At 33.0% G+C, this 24,749-nt stretch overlaps 3 protein-coding genes and 1 long non-coding RNA gene across 10 annotated transcripts in view; 2 read left to right on the forward strand and 2 right to left on the reverse strand.

Moving 5' to 3' along the window:
- Positions 1–1,703: 1,703 nt before the first annotated feature.
- Positions 1,704–5,966, reverse strand: LOC118451052 (uncharacterized). Its single transcript, XR_014982508.1, has 3 exons — positions 5,829–5,966; positions 3,195–3,340; positions 1,704–3,108 (listed from the first exon to the last, which is right to left on the reverse strand). It is a non-coding gene; the product is annotated as an uncharacterized LOC118451052 (long non-coding RNA).
- On the forward strand, positions 5,413–9,355 carry Snx17 (sorting nexin 17). 3 transcript variants are annotated; one of them, XM_085659101.1, is made up of 10 exons: positions 5,413–5,472; positions 6,448–6,538; positions 6,924–7,053; positions 7,145–7,510; positions 7,595–7,682; positions 7,770–8,020; positions 8,183–8,392; positions 8,472–8,654; positions 8,733–8,831; positions 8,904–9,355. In XM_085659101.1, the coding sequence occupies exons 3-10, from the start codon at positions 6,994–6,996 to the stop codon at positions 9,093–9,095; spliced, it is 1,449 nt and encodes a 482-aa protein (XP_085515227.1). In that variant the 5' UTR covers positions 5,413–5,472; positions 6,448–6,538; positions 6,924–6,993; the 3' UTR covers positions 9,096–9,355. The 3 variants fall into 3 exon arrangements, with proteins under 3 accessions (XP_085515227.1, XP_035742962.1, XP_035742970.1); XM_035887069.2 differs by lacking the exon at positions 5,413–5,472 and adding an exon at positions 6,019–6,152; XM_035887077.2 differs by lacking the exon at positions 5,413–5,472 and having other exon boundaries at positions 6,245–6,655.
- Positions 9,356–9,703: 348 nt separating this feature from the next.
- Positions 9,704–24,749, reverse strand: part of hpo (serine/threonine-protein kinase hippo) — a 44,977-nt gene continuing 29,931 nt past the window's right edge. For 2 of the 3 annotated variants that reach the window (XM_035887055.2, XM_035887045.2), the window contains 9 exons: positions 14,265–14,345; positions 13,871–14,051; positions 13,493–13,720; positions 13,100–13,418; positions 12,877–13,010; positions 12,614–12,776; positions 12,441–12,532; positions 12,174–12,368; positions 9,704–11,980 (listed from right to left, as the gene is read on the reverse strand). In XM_035887055.2, the coding sequence (XP_035742948.1) occupies positions 11,822–11,980; positions 12,174–12,368; positions 12,441–12,532; positions 12,614–12,776; positions 12,877–13,010; positions 13,100–13,418; positions 13,493–13,720; positions 13,871–13,939 (1,359 nt within the window). In that variant the 5' untranslated portion in view covers positions 13,940–14,051; positions 14,265–14,345 and the 3' untranslated portion in view covers positions 9,704–11,821. Of the gene's footprint in view, positions 11,981–12,173; positions 12,369–12,440; positions 12,533–12,613; positions 12,777–12,876; positions 13,011–13,099; positions 13,419–13,492; positions 13,721–13,870; positions 14,052–14,264; positions 14,346–14,751; positions 15,087–24,749 lie in introns of those variants that run through there. The other variant, XM_035887035.2, reaches the window with a different exon arrangement.
- yki (Transcriptional coactivator yki) overlaps positions 16,028–24,749 on the forward strand; it is a 15,923-nt gene continuing 7,201 nt past the window's right edge. For 2 of the 3 annotated variants that reach the window (XM_035886976.2, XM_035886985.2), the window contains exon 1: positions 16,033–17,323. In XM_035886976.2, the coding sequence (XP_035742869.1) occupies positions 16,380–17,323 (944 nt within the window). In that variant the 5' untranslated portion in view covers positions 16,033–16,379. Of the gene's footprint in view, positions 17,324–24,749 lie in introns of all 3 variants that reach the window. The other variant, XR_014982395.1, reaches the window with a different exon arrangement.

Genomic DNA, 24,749 nt, shown 5'->3' on the forward strand with positions numbered 1-24,749 from the left:
ATTCTTCTTAATATAATATATTATATAAAAATAAATATATTACGTGAAAGAGTTACTATATAACTTTATATAAATATAATTGGTCATTTTTATTTAACATAAGTTGTGAAAAATAAAATATAACGATATATGATTAATCCATGAATAATAATTAACTATAATTAACTTTTGAACTATTTCGTTGATTGGTCGTTTCACCAGAATCAACCTTATTAAATTTTAATTCAATCCACTCATTTGATCTACATTTCATATAAATTGAAAAATATATTGTTGATTTTCATCAATCTGTATGATCAAATACTATATATATATTATATAAAATCGAACACAATAAATGTATGATAAAGTAAATGTCTATAAATGGAAATATGTTTCATTCAAGACATCCACATATCTGTAGGCTTTCCAAAAATCGTATATTTTTAAATAGCAAAGTAACAGATCGAATCTATCACAGATTTCAACCTATTAGGTGGACCGGAAAGTAATGTCGCTTTCTTAAATTAAATTCAAACGAATAAATTTTTAACAAGTTTTTATTTTTAATCACGATCAAATATCGACATGCGCAGAAACGACATTACTTTCCGGTCCACCTAATATATTGAGTAACTATTTGCTACTTTTCGTTCGTAGCCTATGTGAGTACAGCGACACGTATGGGCAAAATATGAACTATAAACGTAATAGCGAAACACTGTTTCTATCATATGCCTATTACATCAATGCATAAATTTATGTAGGTTATAACTTTCGCTTAATTTAACAATTGAATTAGTGTACGATAGAAATTTTTATATATATAGTAAAAATAGTAATGCATCTGACAAAAGCATAAAAAAATCATATACCAAATTATACTTCTCTTTGTCCCTCTTCCTCTTTCTCTCTGATAATAAATTAATTGAAAAGTATTTGTTAATCGTACAAACTTTATATCTTCTCTTTCTAGTTAAACATCTACAAATAGTTAAAGCATATTTAAACAGTCATTAATTCGATATGTAAATGGAATCAAGGCATATAAAATATGATATACATTACATCGAAAATAATATCGTGTATCCAGATTTTTTTATTCTAAAATCTACGAATTTTGAAAATTAAAATAGAGCCCACTTAATCGCTCTCGCTAATACTCACATATATGAGTTCGTCGACGCTGACATTTGAGCGTTTTTCCTATCCTATCTGTACAAATAAACGGAGATATACTTTCTCTATATATAATGCGAAAAAATTTCAAAATTTTCATGTAAAAATTTAAATCCCTCAATAATGAAGCTCGACGATATATACCGATATAACAAATCCTCGCTGATAAATCGGCATTTTGACTGTAAATTGACCCCTCGATGGTCCTGATGACGCTATGCTTTTAATATAGAACATAATTTTATAAAAATAATAATAAATTTATTCGAATTTAAAACAAAAAAAATTAAACTTGTATGACTCGAAACTAATTAAAAAATACATGGCTCGAATTTAATAATAAAAATATATTAATACGAAATAATTTTATTCGAATACATATTCAAAGATGAAATATTTTTTGTAATCTTAATTTTTTAAATCTATGATAGATTTAAGAAAGTTTTTAAACTTCCCTATATTCATTATCGTAAAAGTACATTGAGTAATAATATAAAATATGACTAATGAAACAAAATTAAAATGTGAATAAAATCATTTTTGAAAGATTCAAAAAAGCTAGTGAAAATAGTTAAATAGCTAAGTAGATTATTGTTCCATTCTTAGGCTATAATTTATGGCTTTTTGTTTTAATAGGTTTTTTTTTGTTTTTTGCCGTAACTACATATACAAATCATATCTTATATGCAAAAAAGAAAAGGATCTAAGAATTTAATATATTACAAATGATAATGGGAAAGAATTAAAATCTTTTATAATTCTAAAGAGTGAAAGAAAAAACTGACAACTCTAAAAATTAGCAAATAATAAAAATATAAAAAACTGAGATCTTTGCATAAAAATTACTGCCTTTTGTTTAAAAGATATTCACTTAAAAATTGAGAAAGAATAAGTAAAAAAAGAGAATTAGTATATTAACTGCTGAAAATCCGAAGCTAAAAATTGAATGATTTATTATAGGCTTTACGAGTTGTGCTTTTACAAATCTCTTTTTTTTATTAAAGGCTTTTTTTTTATTAATGGTCTTTTCTATTTTATAAGCAATGACTCTACTCGATTTTTCTCCTTCAAAAATAATGACTCCATTCCATTTTTTTTTCAAAAGCAATGATTCTTTTAAGATTTTTTTTTATCAACCAAATCAATTAAATATTTAATTAATTTTTATTTAAAAATATAAATTTGCTTATATTTAAAGATATAAACAAATATTCTGAATATTATAAGAAAATTATGCAGAATCGCTTATAATTCAAAGATTATTCATCGCAAATATTTCCTGCTCAGTCTTTTTTATTAGAAATGTCTCAAATATGCTGAAAATTCTCAAATATTTATGTCAAAGTACAAATAATTATAAACGAGTATGAAACAAGAAGACCCTGATCAATAAATCAAAAAATATAATTCACGAAATCATTCAGGAGTAAATTCCCGAAAAATCATTCAATGCTTTTCTACTAATTAATTACTTAATTACAACCAATTAATTGCGTCGGGCGATTAGGAATTTTCAGCCTCGACATAATTTACTATTTAAGAAATTCTGCGATGGCTCAATAACACTCGTCCGTGATTTAAGTCTAAATGGAGGGAGGTTGATACATAGATGATTGAAAATGAAGTAGGTCGACATCAAATTGATTGAGATTCTCTTTAATGACTCTAATATACAGTATTTAATTACTAATGAACGATCATTGAATTTACTTCGCGAAACTCTATTGTTTTTTATAAATATAGTTTCTGCGACTGTTAAAAAAATAAAAATCTTTGCGAACAAACACTGAGTCTAAGTACTGTATTACATGCAATCGATTCAAGTTCACTCGTTGTTTAAATCGCGAAACACGAATGAACAATCACTGTTTTTACTGATTTTTTGGTTTCTATTTTAACGATATAAACAACCGATTTCATTATCGCTTTGTACGCAATTGTAATGATATTCTGAAACAAGAAAATAAAACCAAAATTATTAGTATAATTGTTATAATAAAAAATTGTAGAAATGTTTGATATAAAAATATATTTACTTTATTGATTTTTGCATGATGGGTATCTTGTCCCAAGATAATAAAAAAGATTGAGGAAAATAAGAAACTATAAATGAGTTTTCACTCCCGATTTTTGTATTTTTATTTTTGCCACATTTCGTTTTGCGCATTATTACAGTGATATTCTGAAACAAAAAAAAATAAAAATAAAATTATTATCATTGTTATAATAAAAAATTGTTGAAAATATTGAGGAAATGTTTAATATAAAAATGTACTTATTTTAAGTCTTTATTTGCGCATTTTGCACATGCCGCAAGATAATAAAGAATGTTCACTAAAGTAAGAAATTAAAAATGAGTTTCTTGTGATTGTCACCAATCCTACTTCACGATTGTATTAAATATTCTTTAAATAACAGTTATTTATACTCTACGTACATCACACATTGTTTATATGATTGTAAAATAAATGAAATTATAAATTGTTTAAGTTTATCTGTTTAGAAAAAAAGAATTTCTGTTTACTCGTTGAAATTAGAACGATAATTGGTTCGATAACAGTCAAAGTCAGTCAAAAGTTCTTTTTTGTTAATATTAATTAAAAGTAAATACTTAAAGAAAAATTAAAAATTAAAAATTTAAATCTATTGAAATTTTAAATTGAAATTATTTTATATTAAATGATTCTTACGATCTATATAATGTTTAAACAAATATATAAACTTGATTATTATAAATTATTAATTATAATTATTATAAATATATAATAATTTATAATTATATTTATAATAATTAATAATTAAATTAAATATATATAATTTACTACAATTATTATAAATAACTATTAATAATTAGTAGAAATCAATATTATGCTATTACATATCTTAAATTAATGTTAAATAATCGATTGAATTATTTACAATGGTATATTAATTGTTTTTTATCTGTCAAAATCTCTCAAAGTTTTTTTCTTCGTTATTGTTTATATGACTAGCCATGAATGAAAATGGGTATTAAAATTTATATCGATTGTAATTTAAGATTAAAATTATTTTATTTTAACATTGCATTAATGTCTATATGATGTTAAAATTATATATGCTTGATTTTTATAAATTATCGTTATCTAATTGTTAATTAATATTAATATAGAGTACATTAAAGTACTACATGTATATCTTGAATGTTAAATAGTCAAAAGAATTATTTTAATTTTTGAATACGAAATAAGAAAGCTGTAATGTTTATTGCTTCAGATTCAATGATAGACCGATTGTTTGCCACCTATTAAAATCGCTCAAACTCTTTCTTCTTTATTATTGTTTACATATATAATGAAAATTATTAATTATTCAAACTTACTAATATAGAAAAAGAGAATTCACAAACTCACAAATAAATTAAAAATTATTAATATACTTGTTTTGTTTATAACATTTACCTACAAGGATTTAAATTAAAAAATTTTTATCCAGTGCAAATAAAATAAAATTATTTAATATTAAAGAGATTAATATTATTAGTTTTGTAATGTTTAAACAACTGTACGATTGTTTATCCAAATATTAATTGTACTCTGCTTTTACGTATACACTTTACATTGTTAAAATGAGTATACATATAATAATAAAAAGATCATATAAACCTATTTACATGATGACGATTTCTACTTTTTCTTTATATCGATTTCACAATAGAATTTCATAGAAATTAACAGTTCCGCTAAATCGCTAAAAAAAATCAATAAGAAAAAGAATAATACGATATTAACCCTTTGACTGCTACTGGCGCATATATGCGTCCAACAAAGGTTATCGGTGTGGCCTGTGGACGCATATATGCGTCCGGTGAAGGTTTTAATTGATTACTATTTTCTTATTTTTATGTCCCTAGCGGTCGCATACATGGATCGCATGCCGCTCACGCAAAGTGCTTCTGCTCAAAACAGTCAAAAGGTTAAAAAAAACGGAATAAAAACAAAAGCGAATATTACAAACTGGTGATTATAAGGCAGAAAGAAAGACAAGGAAAATAACGGACGAAAATAAAAGAACCGCTTCATATTTATAATCGTATCTTATCTGTGTATGTATAGGTGGCTCATCACGTGTCCAAATTATTGAAGACACGATTGTTGAGAATTCGCGCGATATAGAATGCGCCTAAAAGAAAAGACATAGATCTTTGTGAGACACCAGCGACTAAGTTGGCTGTATTGTATCTTGTTTATTTTTTTAAATATGTCCTTTCTTTTTTTATTATTATAAATTATCAACATTATATACAATATAGGATATACATGATTTATATCATGTGTAAGTACATTTATATATATATTTCTCCTTCTATTTCTTTTTCTTATCGTTATTCTCATTATTATGTTTTGATATTATATATTATTACAGTAGTACTAATATAAAGTGGATTGCAAAAGAAATTGCAAAAAAAGTAGTGCTAAGAGTTTTAACTTTTTAGTAGAATTAACTTTAGATAACTCATATTTTGATTTTTGTAAAAATATGTAATCTATACATGTAAAAAAAATTAATGGTTATGTTCGTTTGTGTTGATAAAATAAAAAAAAATAAAAAATCAGGCGGAATCCATCGAAAATTTTTTTTTAAATTTAACAATATCTAAAATTTATTGACATGAAAGCTGAAATACGTACTTCTTTATTTTTACTATAGAACTATCCGTCCAAAACTCATTAAAATATCTAAATGAGTACTGTAGCTTCTCTGTGTGATCGTGAAATGCATTTCCTTGTGTTTGGAATAGATTAGATAATCTGAGCATTAGTTTACGCATACAAACAATCAAATAATCTACTTCACGGAACAAACGTACACGACTTAAGTGTTTATATCAAAATCAGTAGTGCGATATTAGTTTCTTCTCTTTCACCGCAATGTTCAAGGAGCGCCACTTAACGAAATCTTTTTTTTTTTGAAAAATATTAAAAACAGCTTTTATGCCAACAATGAATCCAAACGTAATTTTTGATCGATTTTGATAAAAAAAATTTCATTTTAAAGTCGAAAATATAAGCGAGGACATGATTTTTCAAATTTTTGATTTAGCAAGCTTTATTTTTATGCATAAACTATTCTCGAAAAAATACTATTTTTTGACACGATTTTTTTTTGAAGAAAATAAAGCTTTTTCAAAAATCAAAAACACTATGTCCTTGCTTAAAACTTTATCTTTAAAATGAGACTTTGTTCATTAAAATCGATAAAGAATTACGCCTGTACTCATTGTTGTTGTAAACTATAATAAAACCATAGGTAATAAATAGCCTTAATCGACTGGATATATTCGAGGTTGTACGCAAGTTCAATAGTGAAAAATATGTCAGTAGGTGTAACAATATGAAATGTAAGTAATAGATATGTAGGCGTATGCATTCATATGAATATATATAGATATGATATAGATATATAGATATGTTATGACGATTCTCATGAAGTTAGGATTGTATAATAAAACAGTTTTGTAAGTGAATAAATATTTTATTTTTTAAATGAAACGTTAACGAAAATTAATATCCGTTATATTATTTTTTCTATATTCCATACACTTTATATTTTTCAATTATTTTTAATGTAATTACTATCAGTTAACAAAATAATTTCAAAAAGAAAAAGAGTATATATATATGTATATATATATATACACATATGACGATATGTAAAGTATTAAAGTATAAAGTAGACATATTTTGAATATATTGATAAATTTTGTCTAATATTTTTTTCTAAAGATAAAATACAAACTATGCACCTATTTAAGAAGTACAAAATTAAGAAGCCTTTAAATTAACTTTAGTGAAAATGCATTTTTCTATACCAGACACCCAAGAATTTTTAGATGCAGCTAGTAACACATATGTTGTAAGTATTAATATCTTAAATTATAATTAAAATTAAATTATAATTAAAACAATTATATATATTTTACTCCTGCTTGTTATTTGATTTTCAGGGCTACAATATCCATATAAATGGATTATTTCATTGTACTGTACGTTACAAGCAATTGCTTAACTTACACGAACAGTTAGTAAAAGATGTTAATATTCCTCTTCCAACATTTCCTCCAAAAAAGTTCTTTCCTTTAACTATGACTCAACAAGAAGAACGCCGTATTGGTTTAGAAAAATATATTCAGACAATAGGACAAGATCCAGTAATAAATTCTTCAGAATTATTAAATGGATTTTTATTAAATGCACAACAAGAAGCTGTGAATGGTCCATTTGAGAATGAGTATTTAGATGTATTTCTTTCAAATGACTATAAAGTAACCATTAATGTTTCTACGAAAGAAAACTCTGGACAAGTTCTAAAGGTATTTGTGTATATTATCAAAAAGATTATCAACTGTAATAGAAATGCGATTTCATTTTTTATGCATACCTATATCTCTTTTTAGAAAGTATATGACCGTATTATGTTACTGAACCATTTGCACCATTACTTTGCTTTGTTTATTATTGTACAAGAAGATAACAATGCAATTGGTATGCATGCAATATGCGTTAATATTATTATTATTTATTTATTTCATTACATTTATGTATCATATAATAACTTTTTGTTTTGTCCAGTATTGCGGAAGTTACAGGATTTTGAATCTCCTGTTATAACATATAAAAACATGTGTACTCTAGGTATTCGAGTAGTACTTGGAAGAAATTATTGGGATATTGAGCATGATTTAGAAATATTAGATGATTCGATAGGTTTAAGTTTATTATACAACCAAACAGTAGCTGAGATTCAAAGGGGATGGATCTTGATTACAGATGAAGTGCAAAATTGCTTGGAAAATCTACAAAAAAATGAAACGAAAAAAGAGGTATCTTGTGTATAAGTAATTTCAATTTTTTAAGTTAATATGTGCGTGTGTATTAACATATATGTATATATATATATATTAAAAAAATATAATATATATATATATATATATATATGTAAAGTATATATAAATATATATATTATATATATTATATTTTTTTAGTATATGAAGATTGCACGCACTTTGAAATATTATGGTTATGTACAATTTATACCATGTTTTTGTGATTATCCTCAATCAGAATCGAAGGTAATAATTGCCATTGGTAAAAATGAATTAAATTTACGTGTATTAACGTCCGATCTTAAACCACAAGAAATAGCATTTAAGGTAACTAGAATGCGATGTTGGCGTATAACTACTTCACAAAATGTAAGTGTGTAGAAAATAAGTATATGTTTGGAAAGTTAAGAGTAGTTGCAGTTATAAATAACAGATATAATATTTTTAGGGTATAGACAGATACAACCATCATGATCATTTTAATCTTGAGCTATCTTTTGAATATTTAATAGCGAAGAATCAATTGCAATGGATTACGATTTCTTCTGATCAGGCTATTTTAATGTCTGTATGTCTGCAGTCTATGATAGACGAATTATTATTAAAAAGTACAGATGGCAATAAGCATCAGGTTTATAGATAATTTATTGATATTAATAAAATCAAATGTTAATTTTTTAATTTTAGCAATGAATGCATTTATTTTCAGGAACCACAAAAAAAATCATGGACATATATAATGAGAGATGGACATAGCCGTATTGTTATGGGTGCTGGACCAATAGAAAATATTGATGAAGAAAAACAAGTATGAAGATTGACTGTTTTATCTAATTATTTCTTATATTGTGCTCCAACTATATTATTTTTTATTTTGTAGCAAGATGAAGTTCATTCCACTGCTGGAGTAGAACCTATTATTAAAAAATTAACAGACAGGTTGTCAATTATAAAACTAAAGAAATCTAGCGACGACAAAACTATAGTTTATAAACATGAAAGAGGACGCACAAGAGAATGTGATATTGTGGAGAATAATGCATTTTATACTATAGGAGATGAAGATTTATAGTCTCTTATTACTTATTATTCTAAAGAATTAAACAAATGTTTGCTTGACAAATTCTATATCATATTTTATATAATATAACTTTTTTAATAATCTATATATAATTGCAACTAAAAAACTGATGATATTATGACTATAACGAGTAGACATCAGAATTTGTGATATATTTATATACATGTTAATATGAATTAACTTTCTGTAATATATTGTATATTGCAAAGATATTTATGCGATAAGAAAATACGCGAATATTCTAATTTTTTTAAATATAAAATCAAATATGATACTGAAGTTTCAATATGAAATTTCTAAAAAACTTGTCAATTTATATAAAACATATTCTTTGTACGCATTTTTTGTATTTTTCATTTTTTAATGATACTGTAAAATGTGTTTTTAATGTAATGAGATTTTTTAAATATTAAACTAAAAAAAAAATTATTCCACGTGCACTGATAGAAATTTGTATAATACCATTAACTTCATATATTTTTATAATGAAAATAATATGTACTACAAAGTAAATAATGGGTCACTTATGTAAATAAAACTTGAATATCCTGAATGATTAAGAAGTTAATAAGAGCACACTGTAGAAACAATGGAAAATCTTATCTTTAAAGCTCAGTGGCAAATGCATATTTATTGATGAAAAAGTAAAGACGGTTTTGGCAGATACTATACATATCTTGGCTAATCTTTACATAAAGGAATTATGTTATTATACTAATAACGAGATGACCTGCAGATAAATATTAAATTTTAACAAAATGGCGTTCCGATGCATCACTGTATCTGCAATAATACTGATGTGATATTCTTTTGTTCATTGTAAATACGAATCACTTAATATAAAATCAGTTTCGTATATGTAATGAAAAATATTTTATAATACATAATTTTTTAAAATTGCAGTAAAAAGAAAAATGAAATGAATATCTAAAAATGGGTTTCACATCGAATAATACAGAGAATAGGAGATTTCAATGAAGCCACAAATATCGATGAAAGTAACAATTTGTGTATATTATTCTCAACGTTATATAAAAGAAGCAAATAATGAAGCAAAAATCATTATACAATAGGTTTCATTTCTATTAAAAAAAGGGAAAAGATAAACCGAACACTTATTACATGAGTTGTCACTTTGTTGAAGAAGTTCTATCTCTATAATAATTTTTATGAATTTTCTTAGTGGCTCCAAAAAAAAAAGAATTGAAAAAAATTCAATTGATCTAGTTTAGAGTAATTGAAATTCAGATCTTGTATTACTGACATCGTGCATATTTTCTATATCAAAAATATGTTATTATTCTGTATCAATCCTCAAACGGATAAAAAGTAAGTTCAGTTCTGGCTACAGGATCTAAGTGTCATCGATCTACCTTTATTATATATGTACGAAATAGCCCAACGTCAGCAAAGAATTACTCTGTATGTAGTCATTCTCTACAATTTTAGGCAATGAGTCAAGTACGAATCACCATTATGACAACTTGCCACATTTGGGAATTGTATATAAATATTGTTTTGTTGAATTAATCGATGATTATTAATGTCATGATATCATAATCGTTACTAGTAGTCGTACAACTTCGCAATTTCGATAATTTCAATACCCTAGTATTGCGAAGTAGAGAAATATAAGACTATTCTCTAATAGGGAAGACTAATCCTAGTAAGTTCTTTCTCGAAATATTTTTTTGCAATGTATCGTCTCACCCACCATGATATTACGTAAAACTACGTAAAATCTTACCATGTATGAGAATGCAAAAACTTATATGTTTAAAATACATGGTGTTTCGTGCTTAAGAAAGAAAGTCTCTCAAGGTGAGATTAAATTGATGTAAGCTAATATTGACATCACGCGTAATTGAAATTATATACTATGTATGGCAGTAGAATTAGCAATAAAGTAAAATTCGCGTTTGATAAAATGAAAATACTTAAATGCCTAAAACGAAATTTATATATATGTATGTATGTATCATGTGAATGATGTTCAGGGCTTGTAGTGGTATCTCTTTCTAAAACTTCAGGTCACTGGCCATATTATCGTATTAGATATGACCTTAAATTTTTCACTGTACCTCGCAAAACAATGAGGTTTATTAGCATAAGCAACAAGTAGGGGGATAGCTTTAGAAAGCCAATATCCAAGCTCTAATAATGATCTTATTACAAATATTCTTGTTAAAATAAATGGCATTGAACGTGACTAGTAGACGCAAGATTGTCGTCAAATTTCATTTCCAAACAAGCCAACAATTGTAAATTTTATGCTTTACCGTTGCACATGCATTGCACACCTTCTTGCATTTCCTAATCAACCCTAAAAAGGGAAATATACTTTCTGTAAGAATAGTATATTTAACAGTAAATATGTGTAAATTTAATAGAAAAGAAAAACACGAAAAAAATGAAGGAAGAGTTAAGTAGAGTTATTGTTTCTTCACCTAAATCATGTAAAATAATTTACATTGGTGACGTGAGGCTATTGGCTAGTATTATCTATATACCCTAGTTTCCCAAAGACAAGCGACATTTATTTGAAGAGGGAAGTTATTTTAAAATGATTATATCTCTTGCTAGATAAATGTACATAAAACAAATGTCCTTTTCTTTGACGAAACTAGGGATAAAGTGGATAAAATCTATTTGTTTATACAACTGTACACTCTTTATCTATCATCACACTCGTTTGTTTAAAAAAAGAAGTCAAACTGTTAGAAGTTCTGTTGTCTCTTTCGTTTAGTATCCATGGCATCTAAAATAGGTTGCCTCTTCGTTTGATATCTTCTTCTTAATTCATCGATTTCGCGTTCCATTTCTGCGTCCAGATTAGCCATTCGTTGTTGTAGTTCTTCATAAGATAGAAACTTTAACTGCAGGAATATTAATTGTGATAATGTTTGGTTAATGTGTAAAGATAAGAATTTGTTTACAAACATGAAACTACTATTCTGTCTAAATAAGGTCTACATATCTAAATCGTAAAAAGGAAGATAATTAACTGTAAGTAACGTCTAATTTGTAATATATATGAAATTATATTGTATAACTTGCTAATATACTTACAAAGTCAAAATCACGTTCCGTAAATACGTTTTGAAATTTGCCTACATTATTAGGCGGTTGTTCTTGCACTGGATGCGATATTTGATTGAGTTGTAATTGTAAATGGCTTTGAAACCTTTGAGATTCTGTAGCACCTTGAACTTCAATTTTATTAGCGATCTCTACATTATGCGCTCCTGATATTTGGCCATTACCCTAAACACATTTATAATTAATTTTTTTTTTTTTTTTTAAATAGTATCTTTAAAGTTTTCTTCAAAAACTTACTTTTCCTATCTCAGGTGCTTCCTTTTTATCAAAATGATCTAGGAACAAAGGTCGATATTTCTTCCCAGATTCAACTGATCCAGTATTATGCCCTAGAAGTAGTTACACACGTACACGTATAATATAATATTTTTTTTTATATTCATGTCTTTGTATAGATGCAAATTACTAACTTTTCATAGTGGCTTCAGTATCGGTATCACTGTTAATGACCATTGTACCAAGATCTAATACTGCAGATACAAGCGTTCCAGTGTCTGGTAAATCATGACTAGGAACGAGCGTTCCTGTGTCTTCTGGCAAAGGTTTCATAGTACCACTACAATCTTCTTCATCCTTGATATTTGTAGATAGAATGATATTATTATAACGTTAAATATTTAAAAAATGATGTAAATTCATGCATGAAAAATTAAATTTGATTAGGCGACATTACCGAATCATCCGCTTGATTTTGATTTTTGATCGCGACGTTGTTGATAACATGTGCACGATGTGCACTTTGCTTCTCTCGTATTTCATGTGCTTCAGCGATCATTTGACTAAGAATACTTGGTTGTTTCGCATTGCCTATAATAATACATTGTTATACAAATTCCAAGAAGAAATTAAACAAAGTTATTTACATTTATTTTTTGTAATAGATGTATAATGTTTACCAATAAATTCATGATTGAGTAATTCAGTCGCCGTAGCTCTCTCTTCTGGATTTTTAACAAGGCACCCACTGACAAAGTCAATAAATTCTGGACTCCATTGATCTGGTTCTCTAAAGCTAGGTGGAGGTTTAGTTGGAATCATAAATATAGCTCTCATCGGATGGATATCACCATAAGGAGGTTTTCCTTCGGCCATTTCCAAAGCCGTTATACCGAGTGACCATATATCCGCAACACAGTCATATCCTATCTCTTGTATTACTTCGGGTGCCATCCAAAATGGCGTCCCAATTACTGTATTACGTTTAGCCATTGTATCCTATGTAAAAGACAATCGTTATCAGTTTTACTTTCTCATATCGTAGTTTCTCATATCAAAGTATTAAATCTTACAGTCAATTGACCCGCTACACCAAAATCGGCTAATTTAGCGTGTCCTTCGTTATTTAGTAAAATATTTCCAGCTTTAATATCCCTGTGTATTTTTCTTCTTAAATGCAAGTATTCTAATCCCTTCAAGGTATCACTGAGAATTGTAGCGATTTCATCTTCTTGCAGCGTCTTTTTCCTTAATCTCATAATATCGCTAACAGATCCAGCGCCACAATATTCCATCACGATCTGGAAGATCAATAACTCAACATTATTATACAATTTAATAAAATTGCACTAAGTGAAAAACAGTAACCATTAAAATTCAAAAAATAAGAAATATATATATATATCTTTTATTTATATAAATTTAATTCTAATAATTTCATATGCATTTACCCATAAGTCTGTATTTTTAAAATAACTTCCATAATATTTAACAACGTATGGGGAGTCACATTGTTGCATAATTGAAATTTCCTTGATGATTTCCTGTAAATCCGTATCCACGGGTACTTGTTTAATAGCCAGCACTTGCCCACTCTCTTTATGCAGTGCCTTGTAAACGGATCCATAAGACCTGCATTGTATATAATCATAGAAAAAAAAAATATATATATATATATATTTAAAATTACAAATGATACGCTTCTTCTATCTTTAACAAATTTTCTTTAGATTATAATTGTTTACAAATTAATAAAGATATAATGTCGTTAATTAAGTCATAGCTGTTTTTAAGAAGTAAATTTAGGAATGCATTTAAATACGAACAAAAATTACATAGACTCACCCTTCTCCTAGTTTGCATATAATGTCAAATACTTCCTCAGGTTGCCTTGTTAAGCTTTCTTCGGACAACTTTTTTAATTCGCTGCAAAGCATAAAATAAAAAGTTTGAGAATTCAGTATAATATAGTAAGCTATGTACATTTTAATAGATTTTTTTTCTTTATAAAAACGTAGCAATTTATAATGCGTTTCTTAAACATAATGTTAACTCAGATTGTACAGTGATATCAAAGCTGTCAATAAATTTTACGGAATGTCGTCACATGGAGTTACAAAAGATATAGTCGAAAGAAACATATTTTAAAGAAGAAACTGCGACAGGTTAACAAAGGAAGAAAATATCACTTTGAATGAAGAGCATCGATTCATAATCGACTTCAAATAATCATGTAAATTAAAAGATAAAGGATTGAAATTATTTTCTGATTTATTAAGATATAAAAACTAACGAAGGACAACTAATCGTAAACGCATAAACAACCGAATACCTCTTAGAAGACATCTTCGTTTTTATATCACCGAGTTCTTACTCGATAAAAGCACGTTCTGTGGATGAAAATAATTTAACGCGACTAAAATAGATATCATTCCGTTTGTAAAAATATAATTAATTCAAACGACGAATATTACATTTTTGGCAATAAATTAAAATAATTACAACCGAAATATCGAAGGCTTCGAACATCGGCCATTGTAGATGGCGGAGTTACCGAAGCGGTTCGAAAGATGCATTTGAATCATCTGCGCTATTTCGCGCATCTACATAAGAACAATTTCTTGCAAGAGTTCTCGATTGGTTCGTAAAAATAATTTAATCGTATGATTCAGAATCGTTCAATTACTCTAACGAAAGTTGAAGAAAAAATAAATAAAAGGGAAAACACGAATACATTCTCTTTAACCTTAAAATTGAGTTTGATCGACTGCAGAGTTGGAAGAGAAGAACGAATCGGAGCAAATGGCAAACCAATAAGATGAGAAGAAAGAAGAGAAAGGGAAGGAATTCGGTAACGGTACGGAGCTCAACCAATAAGAGGATTCTTAATTCTTGCGTATCATTAAGATCGTGTCTTTCATTGGTCAGTTGGTAATCTTTTAGAACGATTGCGGCGCGCTTTCGTTTAGAGACGTTCTACGGTGATTTTTATCTTCACCCCACCAGCGGTGGGTAGCGTAGGCACCGCCGAAGGCAGTAGGTTGCCAAGAAGGAGCAACAGGCCAACACGCCTCGCTTTGGCTCGGTTCGGCTCGGCTCGGCGCTTCGGCGACGTGCGTAGCGTAGCGACTTGCGCCAACGGTCAGGCCATCGTCGATCCAGTGCCTAGTGCTTCCGTAACCGTGGCGGCGAGTCGTGGGGTGTGTTTCGTGCCTTTTTGTCGTCCACCACCGTCGAACGCTCGAAACGGAGGGGCTCGAAAGGGGTGCGTATGTAAGAATCGCGTGTCGTATGCTTTCGCATACGCAGGTGTATCGTAAGGGAGACAAGTGCGAGACGGCGAGGGATAAGATATATCGTCGAGGGAGGAGATAGAGAGGAGAGACCACGAGAAAAACGGAGGCAAGAGAATCGACGAAGGAGTGAGAGAAAGAGAGTGAGTGGGGGGAGAGAGAGAAGCAGAGAGGAAAGATAAAGGAGAGGCAGAGTGTGCGCGAGCGCGCGGAAGAGAAGACGGAGGCGGTGGCGAAGGAAGGAGGAGAAGGCGGCGGTGGTGGTGGCGGTGGCGGCGGAGGAGGAGGGGGCGGTGGCGGTGGTGGAGGAGGAGGAGGAGGTGGCGGCGGTGCTGACGGTGGAGGAAAAAGCGTCGTAAGATAGGAGTCGGTGGCGGCGGCGGCGGCGGAGGTGGAGGAGGACACGGCGCCGCGACGCGACGCGACGCAGCGCAGCGCAACGCAACGCAACGCAACGAAACGCAACGCAACGAAATTCAACGCAACGAAACGCAAAGCAACGCAACGCAACGTAACGCGGTGCGACGCGAGAGTAACAAGGTAGAGACGAACGAGTACGAATAAAGAAAAAGAGCTGGAGGAGAAGGAGGCGAGTAAGAAGTAATAGAAGAAGAACCGACAACAGCAGGGGACGATCGAGAGCGCACGGAGGACCGCGTGATCCAAAATGGCGCTCAATCAGGAGATCGATCAGTTGTCGAACAGCAATCTCGTCGTGAGGATCGATCAAAATTCAGAATCCGATCTACAGGCTCTGTTCGACACGGTCTTGAAGCCGGATTCGAAACGTCCGCTTCAAGTGCCGTTGCGTATGCGCAATTTACCCGATTCGTTCTTCAACCCACCATCGACCGGCAGTAGAAGCCCGTCGATCTCGCACTCGCGCGAAAATTCGGCCGATTCGGCTTTCGGCGCCGGCGGCAGCGGCGGCGCTTCCGGCGCGGTAACGGGGAGCGCCGGAGGACGTAACGCGGAATCGTCCGGCGGTGGCGGCGGCAGTGTTGCAGGCGGTGGTAACGTCTCCGTCGTGGGTGGTGGCGCCGGTGGCGGAGGCGGGGGTGGTGGGGCCGGTGGTAACGTTGGCGTAGCGAATGGTAGCGGAGGCGGCCCGGCCGGCGGAGGAAGCGCCGCCGGCGGTGTCGGAGGAGCTGGGGGAGTTGTCTCGGCCGCGGCCGCAGCGGCGAACGCGAACGTCAGCGGGGGTAACAGCGGACCTGCTGGCGGAACGGCGAACGGCGGTCCGCCGAACGGTGCGGCCGGCGCCTCGGCAGGCACGGCCGCGAGTGCGAGCGCCGGGAGCGGACCGGCCGGAAGCGCCGCTGCCGCTGGCGCGGCAGCAGCAGCAGCAGCAGCAGCAGCCGCGGCAGCGGCCGCCGCAGCGGCTGGTTTAACGGTCGCGCATCCGCGCGCTCACAGCAGCCCTGCATCCCTGCAGCAAACTTACGCGTCCGCGCAGCAGGCGCAGCAACACGCGCCGCAGCCGCACGCGCGTCACCACCATCATCAGAAGCAACGCAGTTACGACGTCATCAGCACGGTCGACGACCTGGGACCCCTGCCACACGGATGGGAACAGGCGCGTACTGCCGAGGGACAGATCTATTTCCTCAAGTGAGTACCTCATCTCTCTTTATCTTTATTTCTCTCTCTCTCTCGCTCTTTCTTTCTCTCTCTCTCTCTCTTTCTCTCTCTCTCTCTCTTTCTCTCTCTCTTTCTCTCTCTCTCTCTCTTTCTCTCTCTCTTTCTCTCTCTCTTTCTCTCTCTCTCTTTCTTTCTTTCTTTCTTTCTTTCTTTCTTTCTTTCTTTCTTTCTTTCTTTCTTTCTTTCTTTCTTTCTTTCCTTCCCTTTCTTCCCGTTCTCCTTGTACGCACGCACGCGCCTGCCTTCGCGGACTTTGATTCTTCCACCTGTTGGCTATCGATAAATCCTCGCTATTTTGCCTTCGTTCGATCGGTTACGTCAACGTGCCTCGGTACCGTTACGACGACGTTATCGCTATTTCCTTTTGTCATTCTTCTTTGCTTTGGAATTTTTGTTATTTTTATTCCCACGTGCTGACGCAAATACGAACGGTAGTTTTTTTAGTTTTTAAATGACCGTTTTGTATGCACAATGTGTTCAATTAGCTTGTGGAAAATCAGAAAAAAGTTTCGAAAAGGTCATTGTGCAGCGATATTCCTCTGAAATGAAATGTTTGAATATAATGCAAAGATGTTGTTTGCACCGTCGACGCATTTTATCGAACGACGTTACTAAAGTGGACGAAAAATGTGACGCGCAAAGCCGGTGATACGATTCGTCGCGCAGAAACATGGACGCGAATGCGGTCCGGAGGCTTGAGCAACGATGAAGGAGTCGTGGCAGTTTTGTTGTTCAAGCCGGTCTCTCGGTATTCGCCTTTGCGTGCCTTCGACTTAGGTCCAGTTTCTTCTACGTCGTTCGATTCGTGCGATCCCTTTCTCTCCTTCTATCTCCGACGATCGTAATTTTTAACTTGCTCATCGAAATTTCCTTCGGTTTACGTTCTTCCTTTTCAAACTTCAAAAGTTTCTCTACAAATATTTCTCACAATGTCTTTACTCCATTTAATCTTTTATTGTTTCAAGTAAAAAAAAATGTTTATTTTTCAATAAAATCGTACGGTGTTCTTTGTTCCTGCTTTATCTGATTTCTGTTTTTTCTTGCTTTTTTTTCTTATTTTTTTTTTTTTTTTTTTAATATACTCGTTTATCGTATCAGTTCAAACGAATCTCGAAATACACTGTATACGCGATAAGACTTTAACAACAAGAAACGAAATAGGCCGGTGATTATATCTTGATAGGGAAGAAAATTACGCGACTTATTTTTTACGATTGTACGGTATACGTGTTCGTGTATTGTTCGAAATTCGTGTTCAGAGACATGATTCATGTATCATTTCTCTGGGAAATGGGCGAAAAAAGGGCGCGAAGATTTTGCCGATTTCTTGACATAAGAGAGATTCTTCTTTGACGGTTAGAAGATTGGTGGCGTGTTCTAGGCGAGTCTCGTGCGCTTAAACCGTTATGTTATTACGGCTAACGAAGATGGAACTTTAATGGGCTGATTTTATCTAGCGGAGATCGCATCCAAGCGATTATGCCAAAGTCCGAAGGAACCTTCGACTTACGTCGTACCGTTAGACGCTGACCGAAGCGATCGAATATCGCTCGAATCATCGTTGAAATCACGTTCTTCGTAATACAAACCCTCGTTATTTCCATTTTTATTGGCATTTGGAAAAATGACGAATTATCGCTAGGAAAGTAAAACGCCAACTTATATGGTACGATCGTTAACGTGGCGCTAATTGGATAAATTCATTTACGGTAGATTGGGTTCTATGTAATTACGCATTTTCCTAGTAATCGCTTGATTCGATTTCATTTTATTGACAAGCAATAAAATTCCTTCGATCTTTTTTCCCCATATACATTGAGACATAATGACCTATGGAATTAATAGATTTTCTTTGAGATTTCAAAAGACTCGAATTTAATTTCTAAGAAATAATAACGCTACTTGTCGTTCGTTCCTTTTTTCTTCTCAACATATCTATCTCAACATATCTATTTTCATTAATAATCGCTCATTAATTAATTATGTATTATACGTAATATATTATGATGTGTTATCGTGGATATTAAAAAAAAAAGAAAAAGAAGAAAAAAAGAAAAAGAAAAAGAAAAATAAGATGGAGGAAAAAAAGATGAGCGAAAGAGAAAATACGAAAGAAAGGAAAGGGAGATAAATTCTCGTGCTTTGGATCGTACGAAGAACGATAAAGGCGTCCGCGTGTTAAGGAGAACGGGACGAAGGACGATTTGAGCGTTTCCGCGCGGCGACGGTTGCGGCGGCCTCGAGCACACGATGCGAGAAAGTAACGTTACGCCCGATACGCCTTTCTTACGCGCGACGTACAACGCGTATGCGAGTCTCCAATACTAATACTGATACCAATACTAGTTACTGCACAGTGACACGTGCTAGATACTAATATCGATTCTATGAGATTCAACGAGACTCTCGATTCCATTGTTCTCGACGATGCGCGTGAGTTGCTTTCCTCCACTCACTATGACAACCTTTTCTTCGTTTTAAAACGTGTTACTATTTAATACGGATAATAAGACAGATTTTTTATTTTTTTTCCTTTTTTTTTTTTTTGCTCGAAACGATTGAACGATAATGACCGTTCTTCATTTGGCCTCTTTTCGATGCCAACGATAAACAAATAGAAAACGATGAAAGAAATTGAATACAATGTTGAGAAGACTCCGGATGCGCTATCGGTGTCATCGATGGACCGATAGAAGTGAAAGGCGACATTTGAAAATGTTAAAAGGTAACTGATATTTATGACTCTCTTTTTCTCCGCGATCCACGACGCGTGCTCTTCACGTTCCGACTCTTTTCGTCTCTTCCGAGTTGTTGAATGGTCGATCGAGTAATCGAAATGCTTACAAGGAATCGTTCGTAACCGTGCAAGATGGCCGCGCTTGGTCCACAAAGACAAAGTCTACAAAAATAAAATCGAAATAATTCATTCATTTGAGAAGATAATGATAAATAAGGAAAGAAAGAGATCTAGATAATAAAAGGGATTAATAAAAAAGGATGGAGTTTGCGTGCTCATCGGTGAGATCGTCGACGTCATTGTCGTCGTCTCGTGATAATAGTAAAGAGCATGGCGGCTTAGTTCACCTTTCGCTTTGAGTTATCAGTTTGATAAGCCTGAAGCTTCTTGGAAAAGTTGCGATGCAGCTATAGAGTCATTTTTTTTCTTTTTCTTTCCGCGAGCATCTTCCTCGGTGACTTTCTTCGTTCGTTCGTCATGTAAATTAAAATGGTCCATGCCGACATTTGTTCTTTTCTCGAGTCAGATGCATCATCTCTTGCACACGTATCCAAACGATTGTATGATTTCATTCGAACAACCTCTTCCACGAACGGATTGTTTGTTCCTCTCGATCGGATGCGTTGTAACCTGCTTAAAAAGTTTCCCCGAACCTTCCTAGAATTTGGGACGTAGAAGCAAAAAGCGATTGGTTCCTCGTAGTCGATGGCTACTCTTGTCTTGGGAATGCCATTCGTTGAGACTCAGGTCAAACAAACTCGCTCAAAGGTCCATCGACGTCTTGTATCGAACGGTGTGAATGGGCCTTTAGCCGTCTATCGTGGATACGACTCTCCGAACGACACGGTTGCCTTGCTCACTGCCTATATTCTTGCTATGTATATATGTATATGTTGCTCTTCTCGGCTTCCCTTGGCCTCCCTCGACCCTCTTCCTTCTCTTCCTCCTCCTTCTTTTCCTCCTTCTCCTCCTTACCTTCCAGCAGTGTAGGTACTACCTCTCGGCCGCGTCTCTTTCGTTCTTCGAACCTGATCCACCTGCGTCGCCGTGACTGAGATTCCCACGTGTCACCTGTCGTGGGAAGTTCCCTTCGAGACTGCGTCCTCCTCCTCCTACTCCTACTTACTCCTACTCCTCCTTCTCCTTCGCCTTTGCCTTTGCCTTTGCCTTTGCCTTCGCCTTCGCTTCATCGTTCTCTTTCACTTACCATCGCTCTTCTTTGCACGCTGATATAAGAGATTAGCCTACTCTTTCGAATCTTGGTATCGTCTTGCTCGCTTTACCGTAATTCTAAACATGGAAAATGAGGCGGACTTATGCTACTCTTTTTTTTCTTTTTTTATGTACCATCGAAAAATAGAAAAAGAAAAAGAATAAAGAAAATTTTACCCTTAAAACGTCACTTAATATTTTTGCCATTTTAAATCATTTTCTATCCCGACAATTTGAGCCTGAAAATGCTTGAAAATTCATTACTCGTCATATTTTATATATTTTTTTTCTTTATATATGTTATAATGTTTTGTGCCTATTTTTCTTTTTGTATTTATACCGACAAACCTTTAAAAATAATAAGAACTCCGTTCAGATAATTTCAACGTTTTCATTTTATTTTTTACTTTCATTTTCTTATTCGACTTACTTTGGATTATCCAGGTAACTGCAGCGACCCTTGCTTTCACAAAAGCTTTTCGGTGTTTCTGCTATCGAATTTTCTAGCAATATCTTTTTCTCATCTCTTGGAAAAAAAACGGTCAGGTATTCTTTTCGTCCCTTACTTTGCCTCCCTTTGCCGTCCTAACTTTAAAACGAATTTTCTCGTGAAGCCTTACGAAGCGTCTAGCTTCGACCGTCCCTTACATACTTCAACTGTAACTCTGAGCTACAAACGTGCTTATTGTTTGATCCATATCGTTTTTATTGTTTGATTATATATTCAATTTTTATTTAAATCTTTAATATATATATTTAAAGTCGATCAGATATATATTTAATAATTAAATATGTTTATATAAAAAGAAAAAGTTCATTAAATATGTTATTGTTATCAATTGTTAATATTAATATTAACAATCTGATATATATTTAAAATTCATCAAGTTTGATCTCGCATTTTCGACGAGTTTCTTTATTATAATAATTAAAAATAATGATGTATATATGTATACATGTATATATATATATTCACGAATCAGGAATGTTTGTGATATATAAATCAGAGTCTTTTTGGTCCTTTAAATTTGATAAAAAATCTCGATCGTTCTCATATACATTAACAACATGCATATACATATAAATATAATACACATGTAACTATGTCCGTGTTATAGCTAGCTTTGCTCCGGTTCACGAGGAATTCGCGCGTGAATCGAAAGTTTCTCCTACGCACTTATCTTGTTACATTATACAGGAAGTATATCGCGGATAGTCACGTGAACCAGAGGAAGCGGATCGCGCATCACGACTATTTAAACGATTCAAAGAGTATCGTATTGTTACCGAGGAATTTTTAGATTTGAACGTAACTACAAATCTTTAATTTTCGAAAGACAAAATTGAACAAATGTCATGTGATATAGATATTGGTAAGAAATTGTTTAATGGAAATATTAATAAAAAAAAAAAAAAATGAATAAATGAAAAGAAGTTTCTTTTCTTTGAAATCGTATCGGTTCATTAACATCATGTACGTTGCATCGTCATTGGTGCATAGGAAGGTTCAACGTTTCGAAGCAACGTGAACGAGCACCGTAGCAAAATGGCGCGGCACGAAGAAGCGCAGCGACGAGGTGCGCGCGTGCGCGCGCGCGAGCTCACGCATATATACGAACACGTAGGCATATACATACGACACACAAATGTTCGCCGCTCGTTACGTACAGCAAGCGTCGATAATAGCGTTTGGAGGGGATGCCCTCTTCTTCCATCGGCTGTTCCTTCCCTTCCTTTTCCTCGTCTCTCTTTCTTGCTCTTTCTTACTTTATCCCTTTTGCTTCTTTTTCTTCTTCTACTTCTTCTTCTTCTACTACTAATACTACTACTACTACTACTACTATTACTACTACTACTATTACTACTACTATTACTACTACTACTACTACTATTACTACTACTTACTACTACTACTTAGTACTACTACTTACTACTACTACTACTATTATTTCTTTTTCTTCTTCTTCTTCTTCTTCTTCTATTTCTTCTTCTTACGGCATTGCAATGCTACGATGCGTAGAAGATACGATTCGAAGCTTATGGATGGTTGCATTCAAACTACAAAAACGATGTCGATCATACAAATCGAAAATCGTCTTTCTATACTTCCTTTATTATATTAGAATTATTTATGGATTTTCTAATAGTAAAATTAAAAATATTGTAACTTCGATAAACGGAATTCGTTATGATCTAATGTGTAGTTATCGATACGTCATTACTTTATACTATCGACATAGCACGCATTAGAAGGATTTTATTTCTTAACGATTTGCTGTTCGTCTAATGGATTCTTCTAATGATTTCTTAATACATAATCGATAATATATTAATTCTTAATAACAAACGATAATATATTAACGTTTATTTGTTTAGAAAAATGTTTGAATCAATTTTCGGTTTCTTTTTAAATGAAGATTTCCCGAAATAATATCATTACTATATGAATGTATTTATGTATATATATATATATATTCATATGTGTGTGTGTGTGTGTGTGTGTGTGCGCGCGCGTGTATTTATATACACATACGTAGAATAGGTATAAAAGGTAGGAAAAATACACGTTCGAGTCCGTCGCGTCGACCCTGAATGGAACGAGCGTCGCGCGCAACTTTCACTGGGATCGAAAATACCAATAGCCGACTAAACGGTTCTCGACTTGTCGCGAATGTCGTTCTTCCAGGTTGGCCTGGCGACTCGATCGTTGTTCTCGGATAACGGTCGATGCGAGGACGATTCGTCGGAGACCTCTTCTCTTTTTTATCCTTCCTTTCTATGAGTATACATCTTTTATCGTGGAAGGTGATGGAATCATTGGAAAGGAGGAGCATAGAGACCGTTAAAGCGACAAGGACGCGATTGGATGCCGAAGATTGAACTTTTCCTTTGGTATTAAAGAAAGATAGATTATGCCAGTTGAAAACGGAGAAAAAGAATGTATTGTTTAATTTCAAAAATTATATCGGAATCCTTTGATTTGCTTCTTTTTTTTCCTTTCTTTTCTTCTTTCTTTCTTGTTCTTTATTTTTCTTTTCCCTGTTATATATCGCTAATAAAAATGGTATTATAAGAGGGGGACAAATGGCGCGAAAAAGTGGAACGCCTCGAAGACTTATCTCTACTTATCTTTGTGACACGGAAGATGGATGTTCGTGCGTTTCGTTGATTCCGATCGTTGGAAAATAAAGCGATAAATTTTGGTGCGATGGCGTCGTAGAGCGAGAGAGAGAGAGAGAGAGAGAGAGAGAGCGAGAGAGAGAGAGAGAGAGAGAGTGCTTAGCGTGTTATATACAGAAGGAAAAATACATGGAAAAAAGAGGTGTCCCTTTTAAAACATGCAAATTCGTATCTCGAATTTTCATCTTGAACGTCCTCCCCGAAGTTTCGTAGGATTTAATATTTTTAAAAAGATAAATAACTTTCGTCAATAATTATTTTGTTCCC

This window comes from Vespa mandarinia, chromosome 8 (genome assembly GCF_050613455.1).
Source record: "Vespa mandarinia isolate Hongniang chromosome 8, ASM5061345v1, whole genome shotgun sequence".
NCBI classification, from domain to species: domain Eukaryota; kingdom Metazoa; phylum Arthropoda; class Insecta; order Hymenoptera; family Vespidae; genus Vespa; species Vespa mandarinia.

Coding starts and splice junctions, on each gene's coding strand:
- Snx17 (XM_085659101.1), top strand. CDS start 6,994: ATGCATTTTTCTATACCAGACACCCAAGAATTTTTAGATGCAGCTAGT. Junction 7,511..7,594: donor ACTCTGGACAAGTTCTAAAG/GTATTTGTGTAT, acceptor ATCTCTTTTTAG/AAAGTATATGACCGTATTAT. Junction 8,393..8,471: donor GTATAACTACTTCACAAAAT/GTAAGTGTGTAG, acceptor TAATATTTTTAG/GGTATAGACAGATACAACCA.